The sequence below is a fragment of the Schistosoma haematobium genome, chromosome 3 (assembly GCF_000699445.3).
Source record: "Schistosoma haematobium chromosome 3, whole genome shotgun sequence".
NCBI lineage: Eukaryota > Metazoa > Platyhelminthes > Trematoda > Strigeidida > Schistosomatidae > Schistosoma > Schistosoma haematobium.
The window spans coordinates 27,005,195-27,024,505 of NC_067198.1; the positions used below are offsets into that span (position 1 = coordinate 27,005,195).

The 19,311-nt window shown below is 34.3% G+C and overlaps 1 protein-coding gene across 2 annotated transcripts; it reads left to right on the plus strand.

Annotated features, from left to right (window-relative positions):
- The first annotated feature begins 4,995 nt into the window (after positions 1-4,995).
- CCDC65_1 (Dynein regulatory complex subunit 2) lies at positions 4,996-18,090 on the plus strand. 2 transcript variants are annotated; one of them, XM_051213465.1, is made up of 10 exons: positions 4,996-5,074; positions 7,768-7,983; positions 8,038-8,186; positions 8,244-8,347; positions 13,514-13,594; positions 13,661-13,803; positions 15,189-15,584; positions 15,898-16,071; positions 16,880-17,097; positions 17,804-18,090. In XM_051213465.1, the coding sequence occupies exons 2-10, from the start codon at positions 7,843-7,845 to the stop codon at positions 17,934-17,936; spliced, it is 1,539 nt and encodes a 512-aa protein (XP_051069451.1). In that variant the 5' UTR covers positions 4,996-5,074; positions 7,768-7,842; the 3' UTR covers positions 17,937-18,090. The 2 variants fall into 2 exon arrangements, with proteins under 2 accessions (XP_051069451.1, XP_051069452.1); XM_051213466.1 differs by lacking the exon at positions 4,996-5,074 and adding an exon at positions 5,753-6,554 and having other exon boundaries at positions 6,666-7,983; positions 8,038-8,347; positions 13,514-13,803; positions 15,189-17,097.
- The last annotated feature ends 1,221 nt before the right edge of the window (positions 18,091-19,311 follow it).

Here is a 19,311-nt window from a genome sequence, read left to right on the forward strand (position 1 = left end):
TATTTACTAATCATCCATCTATGAGCACTAATATGAATAAAAGATTCATCATATAATCAGCAAATTAAGTTCAGGGCATGCCTCTCACCACTACACTCGTGATGAACTACTTATTGTCAACTGTGTATACAAAGTTCATCAAATTACCACTGTTGTCTCATGACAAAAATATATTTATAAACAACAGCACATTTGTTTTGTAGATAACTGTAGCATAATTCTTCCACATGCATTGTTTTCTTTTGAATGTTAATAATGTGGTCACGTAATAAACGTGCCTTTTATACGTTAAGACGTTAATTACTGATAAAAACAATGCATTTTGGTGACTTTTTAAGACACTTCGGTATACTAGCCTGTGTTTTATTACCATAATTGCACTTACATTTATTCTCAAGTGACCCACGAATCTTTTTCATTCTGAAGTTTCAAATTTTAGAAACAGTAATCACGATTACATTAAAGTTTATATGTTGACCAGAACACGAATGGCCGACGGTGTATACAGACCACAGTTCCCAGGCCTGCTTATCAAATGTATGTTCTGAATAAGTATATCTGTGTTTATTCCTCATATTTGAGTAAGTTCGCATCAGGGACGTCTTAAATGAGCGCGAGTTCCATGTACAGAAGTTTGGTCTTTGCACTCAAATCATCGTCATTGTCGGTGCTGTGGCCCACACTTGACCATCAGACCACATCATCTGGAAAGGAATCTGATTATAATATTCCCTTACTTTGACCAATAATTAGCGACAGTTATAAGTGATCGGAAATAATAACATGTAAGGTAGACAACAAGCTGGTCTCTAAATGCCTTTAGAAAATACAAACATCATACTCAAATCCGCATGATGCCATTAAGCTTAACGGATGATTAGTCTATAAAATTCGAGGCATGTAAGATTTAATTGTTGCAATTACCACAGGATTTACATTAACAAGCTACTCAATTAGGTTGGTATGTCATAGCGCACACTGATTATGGAAACATTGGATAAATATGAATGTTAGTAAAACTCATTTGTACAAAATTTGGCGAGATCGTGCAGGTTGTGTTGCGAAAAGAAACTGATGATTGAGAATATATTCAAGCAAAGTCCAGAGCTACCTATAACAAGAAGCAATGCCGTAAATGCATAACTAGTAAGTCAAAGACATCAACTTTTACGTTATATTTTTTGCTTCCCGATAGCGTATTCAGATAAATATCGGAAATATTAGTGAAGGCACAGGTCAAAGTCATATGTTCCATAGATGTGTGTCTGGTGGTATACTACAAGGGTGATAAAAAAGAGATAGAAGAAGGGAAGCGCGAGGTAAATTTTACTTACGCAATTCATGTTGCAGGGCCAGCAAAATGTCACTAAGCCCTAGCCAAATCATACGACAGTTGGGTCATTGAATATCGAGCAAATCATCTATCTTCGTCAAGGTCGGGGACAATCAGCGCGCATCAGTTAGTCGTATGCCATGGACTGGCCCATGCGGCATCGGTCTCTTTATTTCGCTTGTATCTACTTTAACTAATATATTTCTGTAACAACGTCCTCTGTGTTGTACAGTCTTCGCAGCATCTATGGTACCTTGATACGTCAATGGGGTAGTCCACGTTAAGTGCTGACCACGAGGTGTTTGTCACAACATTTACGTCTAACTCGAGTAGGCCTCCAATCATTTCGACATAGATCATCTACGTTGGTGATCTACAATGTCTTTCCTTATACTAAATGCTTCAACTGTAGTAAAAGTAGACTCATAGTAGATTAACAAAATTACTGTTCATTTCGTCACCATGGATGATGAACCCTGCAAATTGGTAGGTGTGTTTGAGTCGTATAACTTTATATAGTGTCCAGTAAGACTAATGAGATCAGAACCAATGTCGAAGACCTAAAGAACTGTTTATATTAGAAATTTATTTACTGCTACACATTTATCCTAATAGTGACAACAATCTATTCATTTCTTATTGGGAAAAAATATCCGATCATTTAACGATTCCACTACGAAATAACTCATCCTCGACATTCAGAGGTTCAAAGACTTAACCGTCAAATATAACCTCTGTCAAAACTTCTCTAATATCAAAATGCTAGTTGCTTTAAGAGACTGTGAGCTGCCGCATCGCCGTTGCTTTAATACCGTTATTGAAACTTTAAGTCCTTTAACACCCAGATATAGTATATGTAATGTCAGTGGATCAGGAATTGCGACAGTTATATTCACAGCCAAAGAGCGAAGACAAAAGCTCATGGAACTGGAAATACAGCAAGGAAATTTCCAATATAAAGTGACTTCTCAAAAATATAACAGTCAAAACATTTGCGAATTGTCAGGCTGGAATCTATTATTTTGGCACCCAAAATATCATCGTAGTCGAGCAACTTTGTATTGTGAAATCATGTTTGCTTTATGTTAACAAAATCAAGGCACTTATTCACTAACAACTTATCGTTGTAGACTTTCTGTTGATTTGGTCTTTCGGTGATAACACTTGTTCTAGGTGCTGTAACTGTCGTTTGATATCAATGTGCCGATGTTTTGCTTTCGGAATAACAAATCGTTAAAGTTATTGTAGCAATTTTTTCGCTTATCGACAACAAAGTTTCAACATCAATTATTCTACTAAACTCCACAGACTGGCTCGATCATGATAAAAGTGTGGTTGAACTAATAGTTTGTTTCCCGTTACAGGATTTTATTTAGTTGTAACACAGAGGTGCTTTTTCATCTTAAAGAGACTGCTGCTTTCAGATCGAAACACAGTTCGCGGGCTAGTACAATACTGGTGGATGGTAATGAACGTTATTGGATCTGGGACACGAGTTAAACTTCATGTCAGTGATAAGGTTGTAGCAATTCTCCGTTTTTTGTTTGCCTACAAAGAAAATCAAACGTTCAGCGCGTTTGATGGGTTTAAGTTTGGTGAGAATATCATTTGTTCATCCAAATACTACAGCACTGATTAAATTACTCAATCATCATCAACGAATGAACAACACTACAATTAGTTTGTCATTATATTACTTTTGCATTACCCGTAAAGTTATCTTTTCACCGATGAGACTAAAACAAATAAAAGACTTTGAAGGTTGTAACCACTATTCACAATTTCTAGCAAAGGGTGACTTATCTTTCACAAATAAATTACACAAAAATCCGAATAATGATCTATCTATAAAGGTTAAAGAGATGCAAAATTTTTAAAAATGATAGGTTGTTTCATAACTGTAGGCGTTTAATGGAAGTGCATCAATGCACGAGCTTGTAATAATTTGTTATACAACTGAAATAAGCCATAGTTTCTTGTGTAGCGACAAGTAGCTCCCTAAAATAACCCTCTATTATCCGAAAACTGATTTTGACCTCGTCAGGTTTAATAGATAATACCGAATGAATGTATTCAATCAAGCGTCGAAGAAAAGTCTAGAAACAGCCCACTAGAGAATCTACCGTTTCATCAGGTGTCCGGTTTAGTGTTCTTAGATATATCTACTTCTAACCGTGTTGAAACGTATCTGTCTATTAATCCTTATTATTTACCTCCTAGTTTACTGCAGATATACAATCCTTTAGTTGTTTTGGATTTGAAAAAAGTTAAGTTCTGTCATGATCAGCTCGTATTCACATATGTGGAGAATAGATGACTGAGGCTTTTCGTCGAGCTGTTAGTTTTATTTTATATCAGCTCGATCACGATAAATCAAAAAAAGGTAGCCAGCAGGCCACGAATCAACGAATGAGGAAAATATGCACACGTGGTACGTTTTCGTTTTCGACCACTAGGTTGTGTAACAGTCATTAACCGGTCAAAGCTAAAATGAGAGAAACGCCAATTTACGATCTATGTATAAATCAAAACTGTATACAATGTAGAAGTGTGGAGAGTAGGCAATATATTTAAATATGGCCTCTCGAAATATCATATCGTGAAAATTCTGCCTCGGTCAACACAAAGAACCTAAACTCTCAATGGAAGGTCGCTCTTGATTGACTCTTCAGAGCGTGATCCCAAAGCTTGTAACAAAAGAAAGCGTAGACACCAGTTTTAACACGATGGTAAACTCAACTCCCCTACTTTATTTGTAGACAACTTCAGAGGTTTTCCCAACGCCGTTTAGAACAAACTTTCTGCCTCTTCTTAAGGTTTACAATGTCATTATGCCTCCTCTCTTCAAAATAGATAAAAATATCTTAGACCAAGTACAAAGGTGAGTAACCAAGTAGGTGATAAGGCTAAAACACAGATCTTCCAAGGACAGACTACAGCACCTACGATTATTATCTCTGAGCTGCAGGGGAACAAGAGGTGATCTGATAATGAAACACAACGTATTAAGTATGCCGAATCGCCTAAACACGAACATATTACCAGATCATCACTGATCTCCGTGAGGCAAATAGTGAGCACCAAAGTATGCTCTTACGTTTTTCCATTATAAGTTGCCTGCACTCGAAACTGTCTCTCAGTCAAAGTGATCACATCCCCCTCAGTGGATGGAAACTTGAAAAGAACGTAATAACCCATGGATTACCATCCCACGCTTAGAAGAACTTTGTTTGATACACATCACAGAAATTACCATGGTTATCATTACAACATATCAGTAACTACTTTTTATCTCTCTTATCATTATTTTCGCTTTCGTTTTATTCTTCTAGTTTCGCCCTCTGACAAATTATCAGTTAGGTAAATTAATTATCTATCCTTGATTATAATTATCTTCCCATAGCATGTGAATTCTCACATTATTTTCACATTGCAACCAACCAACTTCCTGTCCGATAGTTTGATATTCGTTGGTATTCAGAAACCTTGATGTTCTGAGACAAACGTAGTGACTCAACTACAAAATATAATAATCCAACAGTAACTACCACACTGAATAGAAGTAATTCGGTCGAGTCACTGAATTATCGCCTACAAGCTTAGAACATAGATATTGGATATTGGATTAGCCTTTGTTTATCTACCTTAAAAGTCCTAGATACCTAGTACAAGCTGTTTGATTGTTTAGAAATACAAGTTTACATGTAATTTCCGCTCAGAAGACTCAAAAACTCAAGAAATGTATGGTTATTTTGACATCTGATATCATTCAATCGACGTTTGCGTGATAAGTTTATTTACAAGGGTGAACCTCATCCACAATGTTTTATTTCGCGGATTAATTATGACATGTTATACGACCATCACTAAGTTAATAAAATTCGAGAACTAGTCATACGGGATGAGTCAAAAGCTAGTGCTTGGTTTTCGTTTTGTTAGAACGACTCATGGGGTGACAAATGGATCTCGGAATTATTTTGACCAAAAAACCTACCTGAGCTTCCAATTTTGAGGAAATTTTGGGGAAATCCCCAAAGTCAAATGACCTTGACCAAGGTTAAAGGGGAATTTGGGGGATTCCGACACGTCTGGGGAAATTTTGGGGTTTTGTGCCATTTCTACAAAACTTACCATAGCGGCTTCCTCAAAATGTGCCAAATTTTCCCCAAAGTTAAGAGCTCGGGTAGTTTTTACAAACATTTTAGTTTGTGAAGTGATAATATAACAGAAATTATTCGTTTATCCAAAAATTAAGATAACTGACCGAAAGTTTATTAGGATCAGACAATATAAACACATTTGGCCAAACAGGTTGTTAGTCCCTGAAACGTAACATTTGGGACTACCTTTACATTGACATGCTGGCTGCTTCTTTCTTTGCGCTTTGTTATTATCGTCAGCCATCTTTGACAATAATACCTCAGAGTATGTAGATGACTAGATAACTGTTTGTATGATTTTTCTATTATCAGCCATAAATATATGTATGTATATGTGTGGTTGATAGTAATCTACAACCATATATGGTTGTAGATTTCGAGAAACCACACAGTCTGTGCGTACTCATTTTTTTGGCAACAAAAATAAAGACGGCTTAATAACCACTTGAGCAGGGATTTCGCCAGGCGCAGATATTTAGCTAAAATTAGTATTTAACTCGTCTATGAAGCCACATACTTAGTTCATAAAAGCTGATGATTAATACTAAATAATTTAAAAATTAAAGAAAACTATCTTCCAATTACTTTTATCTACATAGTACCAAAATAATGAGTTCAGATATGAAGTCGCCTGGCTTTACTAACTGTGGTTCTAAGTAGAGAACATAAATAAACGACCAAAAATTACTGGACAGTTCCAACTTAACAAGATCTATTGTCTTTTCTTACTGGCTGTTAAGAAATAGCCTATATACTTGATATTAATAATTCGTAATTTATTTAGGACAATATACCAAAGTGATTAGAAGATTTTTCTCATTTTCAAACATTGGTAATACATTTAGTTGTGTTGCTTAGATTCACCTGTTCGTATGAAGAATCATGAACGTGGTTGTGTATTTGAATATAAAACTCCAGCAACAGTTATAAAAATAAATAACTAAATTAACTAATTCATAGCGTAGAACTATGATTCAAATGGATGATTTCAACGGAATTTTATTTCCTAAACTGGATGGTTTGACTGAAAAGCTCTTATCGTCTTTCTGAACAGCATTCAGGTAAATGATCTAGCAAAACACACATTTAGTAATTTAACTATCTTGCCTATTCTGAATGGATGACTTAGAGGTCGGTTTGTTTTTTCATTTGCTTGTCTTATCTATAATAAGATTTTACTCATGATTGGCAAGTACGCAGAAAACTAGATTATCAATAAATAGACTCAAAACCAAATATGGACAGCATTTTCATTTGAAAGCAAAATATCTTCGGATCACACTACACACTATTTAGTTTAAAGGTTAGCTTGAGCACTATTATTTCCATATTACTAGTTTATGTCTGTGAAACCATTAGAAATACTTGCAGTTTTTGTCATGATAATCTTGGAAAGCACCTTTTCAGTTAAAACAAAACGAAGTAAACACAATACCGTTTACTAAATAATCGCTAACTCCGGAAATGAAAACAAAAATCGAACATTTATATACATATTGAAAGGTGTGAAAGCAGACTAGACATTATGCTAAAAAGGTAAATATTGGAAATTTCTTGTTGTGAAAGCAGAATAAAGAAGATACTTCCTTTCACGAGTCTTTTTTTATGATTTTAGTATTTTCGAACTATATACTACATCTTGTCTGCTTTGTCGACCCTTTCTCATATATCAAAAGTTTGGTTACCTTTCATCTGATTGAGTCCTTTAGTCACTTGTTAAATAAAACAAACCACCATCTACCTTTTTGCACAATGTTGGACAACATAGAAGTAGGCTAGTGAAAAGCTTCAGTCACTCAAACAAAATATTGGCCCTTATCATTGATTACTGTAATGAGTAACATCGGTAACATTAGACTCCGGAGTTCTTCTTTTCTTGATAAGCGTAATTCATATATCCCGATGTTGAATATTATGGCCTAAATTCCGTATCAGTAACCCAATGAATTCCACTGAAGCAAATACATTTATGTTGTTTATTAATATATGTAGTATACAATGGGTTTACCGACGTAATTTAGTCAGCATGTTAAATCGTTAGAAAGCCTTTTTTTGTTCGAATTAAGTAATGATCAGTAACTTTTTCATTTTTTATCACTTAATTCATATTTGTACCAACCTGGTCAGCATGTTTACAGTAAATATTATTCTTACGTCTCCGGAAGCGTTTAGAAACCCATTAATTCACTGTACATATTTGAGATATTGATGTCGTTACAATTCGTGTGTTTTATTGCCTTTTATGTTATAATCTGTGCCTTACTCATTCGATAGATTGCAAATTTTAGTACAATATACAAGTTGAGCATTCTCCCACTGACTATAAATCAATAGAAAAAACAGACAAAAATGGCACCAAAAAGAAAAAAGAAAACCGGGAAACTAACAAAAATGACTGATGAAGAAAGAGCGATTTTCCTTGAACAACAAAGAGTTGCTGAAGAAGAACTAAAAACAAAAAAGATGGCACTGTTAACTCAATATCTACAAGTCAGTTTTTAATATAATTCCCTTCAATTTGAAAACTAACGACTGTTAATATAGGATAAACTTAATCATGAAGAAAAGTTTACTAAACTTAATAAAGCAAAACTGACACATTATTGGCGAACTATTATGAGAGAGACGAAGTCAAAAGAATTGAAAAGAACTATAGAAATATTATCACAAACATTTGAAAGAATTATGGACCGGTAAAGCGTCAATGTCTTAATTTTTTTATCAATTTGTTTGTTCAATATTTTTCAAAGAAAAGAAAGTATCATCAAAACACTTGTTGCGGATCTTAGTGAGGCAGATGAACAGCATTTGATGGCTCTGCGTTCTCATCTACAGAATGTAGATATTTTAATAGGTAGATAGCGTTTTTCGTTTGACCTAAAGAACTTATACTGGTTGATTATTTCATCATGACCTGTATATCACACCCAACAGTTTATTTGCCCTTGAATTTGTTGCTTGCATCGGTCGATTAGATAGTCTTGGATGAAAGATATGAATACTACTCGAAAATATTTGACTCGTGGTAATAAAGCTTTCCAGGTTGCAATAATAATAATCTCACGTATAAATGAAAAGTAAGAGGAACATATTTGTGGCATTCAAATCAATTCAACCTGCTAGCGAGAAACGTCTGTCAATTTACGATGCAGTGCCTTACTACTTTTGGGACTCGCTAGTGTATTAATTAATTCTACTGACTACTCTGTTGTGAGGATCGTATTCTATAGAATCTTACTAAGCAGATTAATAAAGGAAATCGTAGTGAACTTTTGAATAAATATCCGAGAATTTATTTATTTATGTAAAATTTAACCATACAATATAGTTCAATCAGTCAACTTTTTAACAGAATTTCTTTGCGTAATAACCATTCATGTAACAATTGATTATCCGATGAGATATCAATATTGCGGTATAGTTGCGTTAAATAATATTTACTATCATTATCACGATGTGATATATTTGACCAACACTATTTGGATTATGTAATGAGTAGCTGAAGACATTGTCGCTCATCAGTGATGTTTATCATTATCATGAGTAATTCATTATCGTCAACCACTTGAACATCCATTTCGCTAATAATAGTCAGTCATCACTATACTATTTGTGGTATGGATGAAGAATTAAGCTATAAAATCAGCTTTGCACATTGGTTGTCATTGTTAGATAGATATATTCAAAAATACTATATTTATATGCAGGCAAATAAACAGGTGTTATGCTAAACTGTAACGTATTATTGGTTTGTTGGTTATACTATTGCAATTAATGGTTGTCATTTGGTTGACGTTCATTTGTGACAATTCGAACTTTTACTGGTCATCAGTAAAATTTCAGACGTTTTTGATGTCATACAAGTTACAAACAAATCACAAGGTAGCCACTAAAAATAAAGGTCTGTGGTAATAAAAATTCATAATCGTGCACAGTTGACGACTGGAACTGAAAAACACCTTGGTATAACAAAAGTAGATGAAAGTATTGTGAAAGAATCGTAGAGGGGAATTCATAAACTAATAACAAAAATGAAAAAACCGTTGGCGGTCATAGTTCACGTAAGAAGTACATAAACCTTGCGAAGGCTCTTTACTCGAACACTACCAGTTGAGTCAGAGCCTATGGCGAACTGTCATCTGCTTTCGCAACCTCAAATGGTGTCCATCAAGGCTGTCCACTACCTCTGTTTTTTGTTTAACTTCATCATAGACCGAATGATGGAAATAACGTTCACGTCGACTGAATGATCGGGCATTGAACTTGATATGATACAAAGAAGAGTCAATTTTCGACTGATTTACTCGTTATGAGTTTTGTTCAGCATTACTTTCCTTCTCATTCAATGTGATGATCATTCAGTGTAGTATTTGATTTGTTTTCCCAGTATGATATTTTCTTCTGCATAATATACGATATTCTTGTATTCACCTGACATGAAGTATGCTCAGTAAGTGATTTGTTATAACTGAGTATGTGATTTGATCCTAACTATTAATCAAAATGGGTGTACAATCAATGTATAAACCAGTGTATTTTAGACTATATTGATTCGTCGTCGTCATAATGTTTTTGAGCTAATAAATTTTCACTTATACCAGTCTTGTCTTCTTACCTTCGCATCGTGGGAATTGCCGAGGTCCCTCATTCCGAGTATAAGTGATCAGCGTTTTTCCGGCACAGCAATCAGCGACGACCGAATATAACAGATCTCCTCCCGTGAGGTTCGCTTATCGACTTAGAATACGCAGATGACATAGTCCGGTTTGGTGAAGACGCTGATAAAATGCAATCTTTTGGTATCACTAAGCAACAATGCCAGAATATTTAGAACGCGCTTCTCTCCCTCTAAATGCAAGTTGTTGCTTCAGGACTGGTCTGCGTCAACATCTGAACTAAGGATAGGGATTGAAGTAGTCGAACGCGTCGACAACTTCAATTATCTTGAAGGTCTGTTCAACACTAATGGGTCGGTGTCTGACGAAATCTCAGCACGGATTCATAAATCTCTTTTAGCTCTTTCCAACTTACATCACCTATGGCTAAGGAGAGATACCCGTTTATCAATTAAGGGACGAGTATACTGTGAGACAGTTCGTCCTGTTCTACTTTACGGCTGCGAAACGTGGGCATTAAGGGTAGAGAATACTCGTAAACTACTAGTATTTGATTACAGATGTCGTAGAAATATTGCTCGCGCCTTCTATGATCAGTGGGTAAGTAATGGTGAGGTTATACTCAGAGTATTAGGGAATGATGGTAAGTCAGTTGATGAGGTTATGAATCTTCACTGATTGAGATGGTTAGGCTACGTGTTGCTTATGCCTAAACACCGATTACCACGACGTGCAATGCTAACCGGTGTTGCGGATGGTTGGAAGAAGGTTAGGCGCGAACAAACAAAAACGTGGAATCAGTTCATAAAGTCATTAACTTCGAATCCGAGCCATGTCGGTAGATGCAGACTACTTGCTTGGGGTCCGCGTGACTCTCGTAACCAATGGTTGGAGACTCTTGGTGACATGGCTCAGAATCGATCACAATGGCGTAGGTGTATACACTCCCTTTCTTCCCTTAAACTATGAGATTAAATCGCTTCATATCTTTCTTTCTATGTACTAGACCTTTCTTCCTGTACTATATTCTAATATGAAATCTTTCTTTTATATATCACCAACATTGACCTAACTACTTCTATGAATCTGGTGTTCATCTTGATGTGCTAATGCGGTATGGCAACTTGGACCGATGCACATATGTGCCTGGTCCTACGTTGTAGCTGACTGACTGATAGTTCACGTAAGAACACTGTGTAGAAATTTTTTATTCAAATATGAGTATTTCTTGTTAAAACACAAAATAAATACACAGCAAGATACTGGATTCTTTTCATTTCGATATTTAGCAATATTTCAATCCACTATCTAGAAATTATCGATTTTCCAACAAATGTCAACCTTACCATTATATCCTCTATATTTACCATAGGTTGAAAGTACTTCTAAAGAAATACGAACTCAAAGACATTTTATGAATATAGGTAAATTGATTAGACAAAGGTCGTATTTGCTAATTGGTCTCGATTACTGATAGTTCCAGTCTTACACAAAAGACAAAAATCCTCTTATGGCAGCCACCAAGAAATCAGGTTGACTAATATAATGTCTAAAACACCAACGCTTAACTAGGCTCGTGAAGAGCGAACTTGATGAAATCATGTTGGTTTTGATACTGGACATGGATGTGTAGACTAAACATTCACTCTTTGCAAGATTGTGGAACACAGACATACCTAACAACTTCCATCCCTAGTTGTGTTTCTCGGCCTTAAGGCAGTGTTCTCCTCTTTAAATCGACAAGTTATATTAGCATTTACTATCATTTAAAGAAAAACGTCAACATTATCTGGAATTCATATGGTGGATTACAGTGCAAAGTGGTGCATGGAAGACAGCTGACGGATGCTTCCCAAGTAAGGGCCGGAGCCAAAAAAGACTGTCTACTATCCCCTTCCTCTTTCTTCTGGTGGTCGATTGGATTATGAAGACTTCGACGTCTGAGAGGAAGCACGGAATATAATAGACAGCTCCGAATCAATCAGGAGATTTAAATTTTGCGGATGACCTGGCCCTTCTATCCCATACACATCAACAAATGCAGATGAAAACAACTAATATCGCAGCAGCCTCTGTATCAGTAGGCCTCAACATACACAAGGGAAAGAGCAAGATCCTCAAATACAATACAGAGAACACCAACCCAATCGCACTTGATGGAGAAACTCAGGAAGAGGTGGAAACTTTCACGTGCCTGGGTAGTATCATCAATGAACAAGGAAGGATCTGATGCAGACGTAGAGGTGAGGATTGGCAAAGCAAGAACCTCATTCATATAGTTGAAGAACATATGGAACTTAAAAACACTGTCAATCAATATCAAAGTCAGAATCTTCAATGCGAACGTCAAGATAGATCTACTGTACGGAGCTGAAACTTGGAGAATTACCGCAACTATCATCAAAAAGGTACAAGTATTTATAAACAACTTTCTACGTAAGATTCTGAATGTCCGTTGGCCGGATACCATCAGTAACAGCCTACTATGGGAGAGAACAAACCAACTTCGAGCTGAGGAGCAAATTAGAAAAAGACGTTGGAGGTGGATAGGACACACATTGAGGAAATCATCAAAGTGCATCACGAAGCAAGCGCTAACTTGGAATCCTAATGGGAAACGAAAAAGAGGAAGTACAAAAAGCACACTGCGTCAAGATTTGGAAGCAGATATGAAAAGGATGGAGAGCAACTGGAAAGAACCGGAAAGGAATGCCCTGGACAGAGTTAGATGGAAAATGTTTGGGAGTAGCCTATGCTCCTCCATGAGTGGTAAAATGCCTTAGTCAGTAGTTCAGTATCATTTAAAGATGTATCAAAGGAATATATTACTTCAGTCAAAGTTTTCTCGAATATTATAATATTGGATCAAAGCATGTAGGAAACTTCCATCGTAATTGATGATTCCAAGTGCCACAACGATGAACACATGTGCAAGGCTTTACAATAGGTTGGACTGACTTCGCAACATCGTTCATCAATAGAAATACTTAAATTTAGGTGACATATAGTGTCATCACGGTTTTCTTCTTCAGCAAGAAATGTAAGTACATTCTGGATATTCACAACATTCTCCAACATTCATTTTATAAAATTCACTAGCACATACTTCTATAATGAATCTGTATTCATTCCCTTACAAGATCAGTCGTCCAATTAAGTCCTTCTCATTGAGTAATTAATGGTTAGGAAAATACTAATGACTGATTCGATTTTGTAGCTGTCTTATATAAAACAGTTTAATAAGGTGGAATTTAACATGCTTTATTTCAATCAATATGAGATAAGGAGTTGATGATCATCATTACGTAACTATAGTGGTACTTAAACAAGAGTTAATAAAATAATTTTGTCCTAATTGTTAGATGTAATTAATTTTCTCACTTCATCTTTCTTATGAAAATTAGATTTACAAAATCAAAGATTACATAAACTAAAAACTAATTATGAAAAGGAATCGCACTCTTTGGTAGAAGAATTCTTAAAAGGTAGATCGTATATATATATATTCTGTATTTAAAACTGTTCAAATAACATACTTTTCCGCAAATCAGAAGAAAACTTTACTAAGCAACAACACGATAAACAAGTCAATGACTTAAAAGATATATTTGTTGCACTGGATTCTACATATACTGCCAAAGCACATGAAGCTGTAATTGATCAGACTAGTTTGAAGGATGATCTGAAGAATAAAGTAAGTCAATTGATATTTCTATGAATTTTATTGACTTTGAATTTAGGACTTTAGATATCACTCATGTTACTAAGACATTAAAGTAAAAATACAATTTACTTGAGCTAGAATCCACAATTTTTCATCCCAGTACAGTTAAGTAATATGGTTATATCCGATTTAAACTGACATGAACTTTTAGGTAACGTATGTTTTGGTTAGTTTTAAAAATCCCCCTACTCTCACGCTTAAAATCAAACAACAGAAGGTTAGACGAGTGATAACATTTATCTTTACCACCCGGATTTCTGGTTGTATAAGTACAATACCAAGGTATAACATTCAGCTTTTAAAAATCTTTATTCATGCATAACTAGGACATTACTTTTACAAAGCTCTGTAACATTAATTATAATTAAGTGACTTTAGTTGATAAAGTATAGAGGATATTACAGCAATAACCAAGTTAAGCGTTTGTAGTGGAATCATCGAGTGAGTAGTGATAAAGTTGCCCAGAAAGATTCAGATAAAGGTGAATCGGCTGATAAAATCATATGCAACGGTGATCATCAAATTGATTGAGAGATGTGATACTGTGACGTGTGCTGCTTATATCGACAGACATAAGTAGTATGTAACATTGTTTTGTCACCGTACTCCACTTTAAAATAATTAGCGTAGGCCGAAGAGATTTACATTAAGCTAAACAAGTGAAGATTAATTAATGCAAAATGGGAGGCCAGCAGGCCACTAACTGTTGATATGAGTTAAGCATGAAAGTGGAGGTTTACTTTCATCCTGACGTCAAAAATAAAGGTTGAAGACTGTTAGTTGTATTGTCGAAAATAGACTCCAGATCCTTATTTATTACGTTCTCCGCCTTTAAATTTTAGTTTTATGCACATATATAATGTCTACTCATATATTATTCATCGTTTGGTTTTTAATCCTAGAGTGTTCATTAATTTTTTATTTGAGGATAATATTTATCATGAGCTGATATCAGTTATAGGGTTACTGAAGACTAGTGGGTAAATGAAGAGATATTTCGCGTTACTTAGAACTCTCGATCAATGTGAACCAAATGGTGCTACATGGAATCGATCCTAGGACCTTCCAGCTTCACAGAGAGAATTTTATTTATACACCTGAGTTAGAATTCATTGGTTTAGATATTCAACTTCTGTGAATTTTGACAGTGTTATGCCCAATTAATTTTGTTGTCAAGGTATCACTTCACTGCCGATACGGTTGACTTCAAACCCTATGATGCTAATTTGTGTGGATTTTATCTCTTTTCTAATTCACTGTCATCCACAAGCTTGATTAAACTTCTGCTACGTAAGTTATGTTACTTAAATTTGTTATATGTAGTAAACAATGATTCGCATATATTTTTCATATAGAGTTTGGAGGAAAAACATACATTGAGAATAAATTTGGAGAATAAGGTCAATAGTTTGTGGTCTGAATTCAAACAGGCTTCCACTCAATACACAACAACTACCAATGAAAAAAAGACATCTTTCGAAAACTTAAAAGCAAAAGATGAACGTTCAGCTGCTGAAATTCAATTACACTTAAACAAAATCCAAAAAATCAATGATAATATATCGGCTACTAGACGTCGTATGTTAAAAACATCTAAGGAATATGAAGAAAAAAATCGCAACTTAAAAGAAGAACGTGATAAGTTAGTTGTTCGATTTCAAGTCTTGAAGACACAAATCAATAAATTACGTGATCTACAACATGAAAAACTGGTTAAAATGTCAGTTGAAAGTGGGGATGCTATAAAAAAGGTAACTGTGAAAAATACTAATTGTTAGTATTTCTTATGAAACTACGTAGTCATGAATAGTAGATTTTTTAAAATTCTCATTTATCAGTGCTAACTAAAATTCAAGACAGTTCAAAGTAAATGACTGCCTAGCTTATTCTAATAAGAGGATGGATTCAATCACAGTTAGCATCTCAAAGAGGGAATAAGCTACTATGAAATTTAAAAATGAAAGCTTAGTGAAGTCAATGTAGTTACATATTCAGTTTTTATTTGCTCTTAAACGTTTGTACTGTAAATGAATTCATGTAATTTCTAAAAAAATTTAAATACAGGTTCAATGTTTATTGGAAAAAGCAGAGAAAATTATTAAGTTAGGTGAACAGTGCAGAAAGTATGAAACAGAAGAGGAAAAAGTTACACCATTCTATTCATCATCTTTATCAGCGGAAGAAGAAAGTGCTGTGCAAGAATCGTTCGAAAAAGAACAGAATGAAGAGATGATGAAGGTGATATGTTTTTAATATTTCCTTTGTTTTATCAATTTTCTTACTTTTCGGTTTGAATATATATATATATCAGTTAGAGCAGTTTATTTTCTGAATGATATTCAGCTGGTCTTTTATCGTTTCATCTTTTGGGTTGCATAAAATTGGAGTGCTCCTACTGGCTTGTGACCAACGCCTGTTCCCAATGCAATTGTGACTTCCTTTATTTTCTGCATATGTGGCAGGATAATTCGTTTTTTAGTTTCAATATTCGATTTTGTAATTATTGATGGAGTTGATAAACATAGTGGCTGTCCTGTTGAAAAGATCGTTTTATTTTGTTCCTCATTTTTTGCGTGGTAGTTATACTGCTATGTCTTCGCTCTTCCGAATAGCAAGTTTGTATGCAGTTGTTTTTGATCAACTTAGAATTAGTGCAGCATAGGTTGGTTTATGATACACAAGAGTCTCTGGTTTCCTTGTATTGATTCTGGTGATCAACACATCTAAGAAGACTAGTCAGTTGTTTGCTTTCTTTTTAAAGATGAATTTTATATCATCAAGTATGTTATCGATCAAATTATAGGCGTTTTCGAGCTTAGCTATTAAACCAACCAGGTCGAGAAAACGTAGCTTCAACAAAAATCATCATCGTGAGTTAGAAAATCTTCACCTTCATCTCACATGTTTTCTTTTCAAAAAGCTCACATATGTCAACGGAGAACAACCAGTTTAGATGAGCAATTATTTCTGTGTGAAAGTTTTTAATTATTTTTAGCTAATAAATTAATTTATAATAATATTCTGTTTTAATTTTTGAAAATTTCAGATATTAAAACGATGCCTTCCACTTGAAATGTTTTGGAAAAGATTTAATAAAGTTCAATTAGATCGTTTAGCAATAATTAAAGAATACAATATGTTAGAGCAAGAAAACATTCAATTAAAATTATTATTGAAACAATATTTAGACGGTATATCAGTTAATAGTGAAGTTATATCTGGTGATAATTCATTAATTGTTATAAATGGACGATCAAATTTAAAGTGAGTTTTATAAATCTGATAATATTAACCCTTAATGGATATTTGTTTTCTGCTTAAGTGATTATTGATTATAATGTTCTACATTTAAGTGTTATAGCAACTTAATTAGTAATTGAATCTTGTTACCAAAGTTTTAACGCACGGAATAGTTTATTACTCTTACTATAAAGCCCAAGCCTGTTGTAAAATATTTGATAGTAGCGTCTTTATTGTCCCTTACCATCACAGTAAATCTGGTACTCGAAGTATACGCACCATTAATTACAGAAAATTTTCACTTTTATAGGATGTCTGAGACTGTACCAAAAAAATCAACTGATATTTACTCGTAAATACTCGAAATAGATTTCCGATAGATCACGAATATGTTCGCCGTCTCATACAGATAGTAGTGAAAGCCAACATCACCAATGGAACTGGAATTTTCTATCGATGACATTTTGACACATGAAATTGATATGGGATGCAAAAGTGTTACCTCACTTCATTTCCTTCAGTATTCCATAATGTAACATAAGATGCAGTGTAACGCAGTAACTATAAACCATATTCTGTTTCTACATAAAAATCCAACCAATACAATCCTATGTTACAATCGATGAATTTCTAACGATTATGGTTATCCCTAATTAATTTAGTATACCTGCAAAAAATAACATATTTTCTCATTAATATTTTTTTCGTGTTTCTTTATTTTCTTTTAAAGACACATGAGCATAATAGATGATCCACGAATTCTATTGATATCTACTGATGATGATAGTGTACAGCCGAAAGAAATGATAAACTATGCTACTACTCCCGCCGCAGTTGACTATCGAATAAGACAGACAACTTAGACAAAAGGATTCTACAACAAGAATAATATAAAATCCAAGGCAAGACATAACAATGATGAGGATTTTATGTGATTTACTATATGCCTACAAAGTAATTCAATGCTGAATCAAATTAAAGAGGTGGCTGATATATAAATACATTCTTCATAATAAACGTTTTGTTTCTCGTTGAAAAATTTATTCACTTAACTGATTGCCAAACAGATAAGCTTTAAGGGAAACCAGTGCTATAAATATTATAATACTTTTATGGCATTTTAATTGACTGAAGCAGTTAGGGCATATTTCAGGCATGGATAACCACCGCTTTCGTCGATGCGATTTTAGATAGCATAGTAGTTGGTTGTGAAACGTTTAGGGACAACTGTATCATGAAATTATATGGATTCACACAGTCTGTTGTAATATGTTGAAGTCATCTTTATTAAAGATTTTTTGGTGTTAATTTGAAATGCGACAAATATTCAAAGTTAAAAATCTTTGAGTCATACATTTGTCTGTTCGACAATACAGTTTATGATGTTCACAGATCTTCAAACTGCTTGAAAGAGAAAACAACTCGAGGTGCATAATTACTAGCTGTTTCTTGGTTTGTATGTAACAATTGGAATTGACCGTTGTCTTAATCGACATTGAAACATGAGATCTTTCTGTCAGTACGTCTAAGTATCACTACGTTACAACAGGCATATCAAGCTGAGTGTAATACGGTTAACTGGGTCCTTTCATACGAACCTAAGAATTGTCTGAAGTCAATGAATAAAATTTGAAAGAAACTACATTCAGCCTTCTTAGATCAGTCTTATGATTTATTTAGATAAGAAAGAAATTGAATGCTCTTATGATAACTGAACAGACAGAGACTGACTAAACACTTCGATCTACAGAGAACTATTTAAATTAGTCGTCTTACTTGAGAAAATCTAAAATAATTGGTGACTTCTCAGTTCTCAATGAACGTAAAGCGATCAGAATATCATCAGTTTTAAGCATAGAATCACACATTCCAAGAATACACAATGTTTGGTGATAATAGTTTGATTATGTAATACAGTATGTGGTTTCAGGAAACTACGGATACTACTATGTAGGATCTATCCACTGAATAAGACAGTATTTTTATGGGTTGGAAATGAAGATGAGTCAAAAATGCACCTCAAAAACAACTCATACAACCTAATTAGAAGTATAAAAATATAAAAACATAGGTCTTCAATATTTTCATCATCAGCCTCAACAGTTCATAAATTCATAATTTTGCGATAGTGGTCGAAGTAAAACACACAAAAATAAGTTGTAAGTGAATTACACAATTTTACATATTAAAATAGTAAACCTTTACATTGACCACTTCTCAAATACGTCCGAAATTTCC